Raw genomic sequence first — 7,409 nt, forward strand, 5'->3', positions numbered from 1 at the left:
GCGGGCACCGCCGCGGGCCGGTGAGTGCGGGCAGCGGGAGGGGCGGCGGGGCTCGGCCCGGAGGGAATGCGGCCGCGGACAGCGGTGGGGAAGGGGCGGCTGAGCCCGGCCGGGGGGCTCCTTCTTTTCCAGCCGGCGGGGGCCGGTCTGAGCTGCCAGGATGGGGAGGGGAATGCCGTGCCCTGCGGTGCTCCGGTGGGTCCCCGGGGTGTCACCTCCCCTATGCCGGGGCTGCCTCCGCCCCCGCTACTGGGGTCCCTACAACCTGGCACCAGCACCCAGCCCTCTGCCCTGTCAGCAGGATGTCCCTGTGTCCCCCAAGGGATGCCCCTGTAGCCTCAAATGCTTATGTGGACCCAGGGACACTCCTGTGTCCCCCGGTGCCCCCAAAGATGCCCTTGTGTCCCGCTATGACCCTGTACCCCCAAGGATGTCCCTGTGTCCCCAGCTGGACAAGTTGACTCCAGACAAAACCCCATGTGAGCCCCCGTCTGCCCCTTCCAAGACCTGATCCCCCATCCAGGGTGACTTTCAGGAGGGCCAACGTCCCCTTCCTTCTCTGTGGGGCTGGGGGCCACGTTCAGGAGCCCCCTGAGCAGTCCTGTTACTCACTCTGAGCATCCCCAGCCCTGGGTGGACGGGGAAGGGAATGTGCCAGCCTGGCAGTGCCATGGCTGGGGTGGGTGCTGGGGGGCAGCCCTAGAGTGCATGCTGGCTGGGACAGGTGCTGGGGGAAGCCTCGGGGAAGGGGGTCCAACTCCTGCCCAGGGAAGGGGTGTCCTACATCAGAGACATGATCCTGTGCTGCCGGGGAGCAGCTCCTCAGGACAGGACAGAGTGTGGGTGCCTAGAGGTGGGTCCCCAGGAGCATCGGACAGGTCTGACCCCATCCTCACATCTCTGCAACCCTCTTGCCTCACTGGCCACTACAGTTGGGTGGGGATGTGGCACCCCGAAGGGATGGCACCCTATTTTGGGGGGACACGTGTGCTCCAAGACAGCCGCGTAGGGACGTGTTCGTCCGCCTGGCAGGGAAGGGGTTAACGCCGGGAGGGTTTTGGGGTGCCGGGGTGTCCCCAGCTGGGTACACCCAGGCTGCTCCTCGCACGGGTGACCTCACGGCACTGCCATGGCAACGGCTCGTGAAGTCACCGCGAGCGGGGCGGCTGCTTCGAGCGTGGGGTGCTGGGATGGGAGCGTGGGAGGCAGCGCCGCGTCCCCCCCGCTGCCGCTGCCCGCGGCCCCCCAGCATGAGCTGCGTCCCCGCCAGCGCCGACGCCTCCGCCTGACCCCCGTGCTGGCCGCCGTGCCCGTGCCACCCTGCCCGTGTCACCATGCTCGTCAAGGAGTACCGCATCTGCATGCCGCTCACCACCGAGGAGGTGAGCGCGGGGCACGGGGCCGCGGCTGGCACGAACGGGGACGCAGCGAGGGAGGGGCTGTGGGTGGGGGTCTCATACCCGGAGCAGCGCAGCGCCAGGGGATCGGTTCCTGCCCTGAGAGGGACGCGGTGACCCCTTTGCTGTGTCCTCGTGGCACGGCTTGGGACAGGGACCGGGGCGTGCTGGGCTCGGGATGTTCCGTGCGAGGGCTGAGCCGTACTTTGGGGTGCAGGTGGGGGGGCATGCCGTTCCTGGGCACGGCGACCTTGGGGCACAGAGCCCGACGGCAGCACCGGGGCACAGCAGGAGCAGGGGATGAACCAGCAGGGGAAGGGCGGCGGGGGTTTGGATGCCCGTGGTATGACAGGGAGCACAAGCGCCATCCCTGCTCCGGCAGGGAGCCTGAATGCCATCGGCAAACAGCGCTGACAGCTGGCAGCATCCCTGGGCAAAGGTCTCTCGTGAGCACCTGGTGCTGACGGGGCCGTTTTGGCGAGCGGGGACCTGCAGCGGTGCCCACCCCGGGGCAGTGCCATCCCTCCCTGCTGGCACCTGGGGAAGGTTTTAATTTAGGCAGAGTGCGGTGGTAAAATAGTGCTGGCGGGTGGGGTGGTGGATGGGATCTTCAGCAGAACAATCAAACCCTTATTGCACAGCTGCATCGCCAAATCCACAAATACACCTTATCGTTACGTATATGACACGGACACATCCATATGTATCACAGACGCACAGCTTTCCCTGGCTCCCAGGTAGTTTGCCGCGCAGAAAACCTCCAGGCATTCTGCAAGGCACGGGGAAAGCACAGGGAGAGCAGGATCCAGCCCTTGCCTGGGTGTTGGGACAGCCTAAGGACACGGGAGGTCACACAGGGTGCCCCAGGAACCCCCTGCCCGCTGCACGGCTCAGGGTCTGCCACCCCTTGCTCCGTGCCTCAGTTTCCCCTCTCGGCAGCGTGGCTCAGCCCCCGGGCTGTGCCGGGTGGTCACCGGGGCCGGTGGCACTGAGGGCGGGCGCTGTGGTTGCAGTACCGCGTGGGGCAGCTCTACACCATCAGCAAGCACAGCCACCAGGAGAGCGAGAAGGGCGAGGGCGTGGAGGTGGTGAAGAACGAGCCCCACGAGGACCCCGTCCACGGCCCCGGCCAGTTCACTGAGAAGCGTGTCCATCTCTCCAGGTGAGCCTGTGGCTCCGGTGATGGGTGCTGGGTGGGCACTGCGGTGGGGGGCATGGGCAGGCATCAGGGTGGCCCCAGCTCTTCCTCCAAAATTTCTGGGGAAGCTCCTTCCTGGGTCCTGGACACCCTGCAGTGTGACTGCTCTCCCAGGGTTACCCCGTCATTTCCCAGGCTGCCTCCATCATCTCCCAGCGGTGCCCGCAATCCTGGGGTGCACTGATCTTGGGGGGCTGCTCCCAGCTATGGGGGCTGCACCTGTCAGTCAGGGTGTAGCCATCTTTGGGGTGCAGTGATCTTGGGGGGCTGCACCCATCTGCCAGGCACCCACCCATCTTCAAGGGCTGTGTGTGTCTCCCAGTGGGGTCCCCGAGTGCTGGGGTGCACCCATCTTTGGGGCCTGCATCAAGTTTTGGGAGCTGCACTTATCTCTCAGGATGTACCCATCTCCTGGGGTGTTCTGATTTTGGGGGGCTGCACTGATCTTGGGGGGCTGCACCCATCTCCGGGGCTGCACACCTCACCCAGGGCACACTTGTCTTCAGGGGCTGCACCCATCTTTGGGAGCTGTGCACCCATCTTAGGGGTTCACCTCCTCTCTGGGGGGCTGCCCCCTGCTTATGGGGTACACCCATCTCAGGACACTCATCCACCTTGCAGGGGTGCACCCACCTCTCTCTGGTGGGCACCCACCTCCGGGTGCCAGTGGGTGCCTGATCGGGGGGCTCAGCAACGCCCTGGCCCTGGGGGTGTCACTGTGGGGCAGTTGTTGGCCCCCAGCACCACTGTCCCCACGTCCCCTCAGCCGTCTGTGGACACGGGCTGCTCCCCACCAGGAGCTGCTGGTGTGAGACGGGTTATTTTTAGCTGCAGCACTCACGATTCCCCTCTCGCCTGAAATTTATTTATAACGCCTGAAAATTAATCAAAACCCACCTCCCGACTCCCCAGGGGGCCTGATCCTGCCGGGCTGCTGGGGGGGAATGGGAGCACCCTGGGGCCTCGGCCCTGGGGAGGTGGAAGGGTCCTGGGGAAGGGGTGGGGGTCCAGGAAGGAGGGTGGGGGTTTGCTGGGGAGGAGAGGGGGGTAAGGGTGTCTGGAGAGGAGGTGGGGAACCTGAGGAGAGGATGGGGGCACTGGGGTGGAGATGGGGAGCTGGCACAGAACCTGGGGGGGTCCTGACATGCAGATGAAGGTGCTGGGGAGGTGGAAGGGGTCTCTGGTGGGGGAATGTGGGGGCACTGGGGAGGGTCCTGGGGAGGCAACAGGGGTCCCTGAGGGTGTTCTGAGGTGCAGGTGATGATCCAGGGGTGCAGATGAGGGTCCTGGGGAGGTGACAGTGCTCCTTGGGGGTATTCTGAGGTGCAGGTGAGGGGGGTCCCTGGAGGCATCCTGGAGTGGAGGTGAGGGTGCATGGTTGGGAGCTGGGGCAGGGGTGCGAGTCCTGCAGAGGTGACAGGGGTCCCTGGGGGTGTCCTGAGGTGCAGATGACAGTGTTGGAGTGTAGATGCAGGTGCCAGGGAGGTGGCAGTGGTTACTGGGAGAGGTGCTGGGATGAAGATGAAGATGCTGAGGTGCAGATGAGGATCCCTGGGGGCATCCTGGGGTGGAGGGTCCTAGGTAGCAGGTGGGGTTCCTGGGGTGGGAATGGGGGGTCCCAGAGGCAAGCTGTGTTTGGCGGTGCATGGATGGGTGGCACCAGCCATGTCCTGTCCTGAGGGGGTGCCCTGCCGTGGTGCCCACAGCAAACTGCCAAGTTGGGCACGGGCGGTGACCCCCCGCATCTTCTACATCACCGAGAGGGCCTGGAACTACTACCCCTACACCATCACGGGTGAGCCCCGGGCAGGGCGTGGGACGGGCACCCCCGGGCACCCTGTCCCTGCCCAGTGGTGGGGGGGCTGCAGGGAGCTGTCCCCGGTCTCACCACTCCCTCTCTCCCCCCGTGATGCTGCCTGGCGATGCCACCCTGTGATGTGCCCTGGTGTGCCTGCAGAGTACACGGTAAGGAGGTGGCATGGAATGACCTGTCCCCTTGTCAGGAGCTGGGGGGGCATTTTTGGGGGTGCGTGTCCTTTGGGACAGACATCCTTTAGGGGTGGGTGTCCCTCAGGGTGGGCATCGCTCAGGGGGGGTGTCACCGTGGCAGGTAGCCCTTGGGTGGGTGTCCTTTGGGCTGGGCATCCCTCAGGGTGGGTGTCCTGTGGGGCTCGGATTCCCTCGGGGATGGGATCCCCTGGAGAGGGTGTCATTGTGGCTGGGTGAGTGGTCCTTGAGGATGACCATCCTTGGAGGTGGATGTCCCTCAGGGCTGGGTGTCCTTTGGGTGGGTGTCCCTCAGGATCAGTGTCCCTGGACCACACATCTTTTGGGGATGGGCATCCTTGGGGGTGGGGTGTCCCTCGGGGTGGGCATCCCTGGGAGTGGTGTCCCTCGGGCTGGGCGTCCCTCGGGGACCAGCTGACAGCCACTCCCTGCAGTGCTCCTTCCTGCCCAAGTTCTCCATCTACATCGAGACCAAGTACGAGGACAACTGCGGGGACAGCGAGAATGTGAGTGTGCACCGCAGCTGAGACCTGGCAAACTCATCACTTCACCACCCATGCCCCATGTCACTCACCCTCCCTCCCCTCCCCAGATCTTCCACAGTGACAAAATCCTGGGCGACCACGAGGTCTCTTTCCTGGACATCGCCTTCGACGAGATCCCTGAGCGCTACTACCGCAGCCTGGAGGTACCACGGCTGGGGACGAGGGAGCTCCCTGAGGCCACCCCCTTGTCTCCTGTCTCAGGGGGGTGGGTTCATGATCTCACTCCTCCCCATCCCCCCAGGACCCCCGTTTCTTCAGCTCGGCCAAGACGGGCCGGGGCCCGCTGCGGGAGGGCTGGCGCCAGCACACCAAGCCCATCATGTGCTCCTACAAACTGGTGAGCGTCAAGTTCGAGGTGTGGGGGCTGCAGACGCGGGTGGAGCAGTTTGTGCACAAGGTGAGAGGGGCCCAAGGGGGTTTGGGGGGCACTGGGGGGGCAGTGACAGGGTGCTGACCCCCGTGGTGTTGCAGGTGATCCGGGACATCCTGCTGATCGGGCACCGGCAGGCTTTTGCCTGGGTGGACGAGTGGTGCGGTGAGTCCGTGGGGTCACCCGGCGCTGTGGGGAGGGGGGCACACGGTGCCCATGGAGGGAGGGGGCTGCAGGTCTAACTGCTGATGCCACTAACCCCACCACAGCTCCTGCTCTTCGCCTGCGCTGCTGCCTGCTCTGCCTGTGCTGCCTGCTCACCCCTGCCTGCACCCCCGCACGCTGCCCGCTCCCCTGCACCCCTCGGGGAGGACGGGGACAGGGGTCCCAGCACCCTGCCTGTGCTGCCTGCACCCCCATTCTGGCAGGGACACGCGCTGCAGGCGGCTGCCACGTGCGGGCACAGGGACGGGACCCCCGGGTTTGGTGACAGCTGGCGGCGGGTGCCAGGCCACCCCGGTGAGCGGCTCTCTGCCTTCCAGACATGTCCCTGGAAGAGGTCCGGGCCTTCGAGACTCAGATGCAAGTGGCCACAAACCAAAAGCTGGGGAACCAGCACCCCTAAGCCCCTCTGCCTGCCGGGGACGGACACCCCGGACCCCGCCTTGCTGCCTGGGGGTGGGTGCAGGCAGGGGGGCTTGTGCCCCCCCTGCACCCCGCGGCGGAGGGTCCCCCCCTCCCAGCTGCCCTCCTCGCGTGTCCCCTGCCTGCGCTGCCTGCGCTGCCTATCCATCCCTTCCCCTCTGCTGGCTGGGCTGGTGCTGGAGTTGGGGAGCTGGCTGTGCTGCCCAGCATCCCCTTCCCTGCCCGTCCCCCTGTCCCCAGTCCCTGTCCCCTTCCTGTCCCCCAGCTCGGTGGGGAGCCGGGGCGCGGGGCGCAGGCTGCCCCGGGATGAGGGGGTGCCGGACGCGGCGGTGCCGAGCGGCCCCAAGCCCGGCTGTGCTCGGCAGGGATGACGATGGAGGAGGTGCGGCGCTACGAGCAGGAGACGCAGGAGGCCACCAACGAGCTCATCGGCCTGGTGGCACCGGCCATCTCGGTCAGCGAGGTGGGGCAGCCCACGGCCACGCACTCGGCCCCTGCCAGCGCCCCCTCCACCCCCCTCAGCGACGAGGCCCCCGAGTTCCTGGCTCCCCCCAAGACTCGCCCGCGGAAGAAGTCGGCGCCGGAGACCCTGACGCTGCCCGCGCTGCGGGAACGCGCTGGCGCCGAGTGACGCCGGCGGTGCCGCTCCGTGCTGGACTGTGCCAGCTCCGCCGCCCACCCCGGCCCCGCCGACGGGCGCAGAGCCCAGGGAGGGACCCGCACCCGCTGTCAGGGCGCTGGCAGCCCTGGGGTGTGCTGGCCTCCCCGAGCCACCGTGGGTGCCCACACGGGTCGGTGCCACCACTGCCGTGCCAGTCCCGCTGGCTGCACCGGGAGGGGACGCCAGGCCAGCGCGGGTCCCCGGCAGCGTCGGGTGATACCGCAGGAGCTGCTTCCCTCGACTCCACCTGCCCCGGTGTCCGCAAGGGCCACCGAGGCTGGCGAGCAGTGGGGAGGTGCCAGCTGGTGCCCGCTTGCCGCGGCCAGGCTGGAGCAGTGCCCTGCAGGGTAGGCACCAGCGTGGGGGCACAGTGAGGGTGACAGTGACAGCTGGGCGCGGGGCTGGGGCTCCCCACAGGACCCCCAGGGGCTGCACAGCCCCGTGCACGGCTGGCCCCGCAGTCGGGGTCCCCTTCGCTGTCCCTCCAGAGGCCGTGGCTGCTCGAGGGGGGCTGGGGTGGGCTGAGCCCCTCGTTTTCTTTAGGAAAACAAAGGCCTTTTTGGAAATAAAGCTCGAGACACGGCAG

At 66.9% G+C, this 7,409-nt stretch overlaps 1 protein-coding gene across 1 annotated transcript; it reads left to right on the forward strand.

Moving 5' to 3' along the window:
- The first annotated feature begins 767 nt into the window (after positions 1-767).
- LOC125334118 (cytoplasmic phosphatidylinositol transfer protein 1-like) lies at positions 768-7,408 on the forward strand. The gene is given in 10 exon segments (XM_048320627.1): positions 768-1,299; positions 1,301-1,382; positions 2,411-2,559; positions 4,302-4,390; positions 4,553-4,560; positions 5,037-5,108; positions 5,195-5,290; positions 5,389-5,544; positions 5,619-5,682; positions 6,528-7,408. Coding segments are annotated over 10 exon segments (1,152 nt in total). The 5' UTR covers positions 768-1,129; the 3' UTR covers positions 6,794-7,408.
- Position 7,409: the final 1 nt, after the last annotated feature.

This window comes from Corvus hawaiiensis, chromosome 16 (genome assembly GCF_020740725.1).
Source record: "Corvus hawaiiensis isolate bCorHaw1 chromosome 16, bCorHaw1.pri.cur, whole genome shotgun sequence".
NCBI classification, from domain to species: Eukaryota; Metazoa; Chordata; class Aves; order Passeriformes; family Corvidae; genus Corvus; species Corvus hawaiiensis.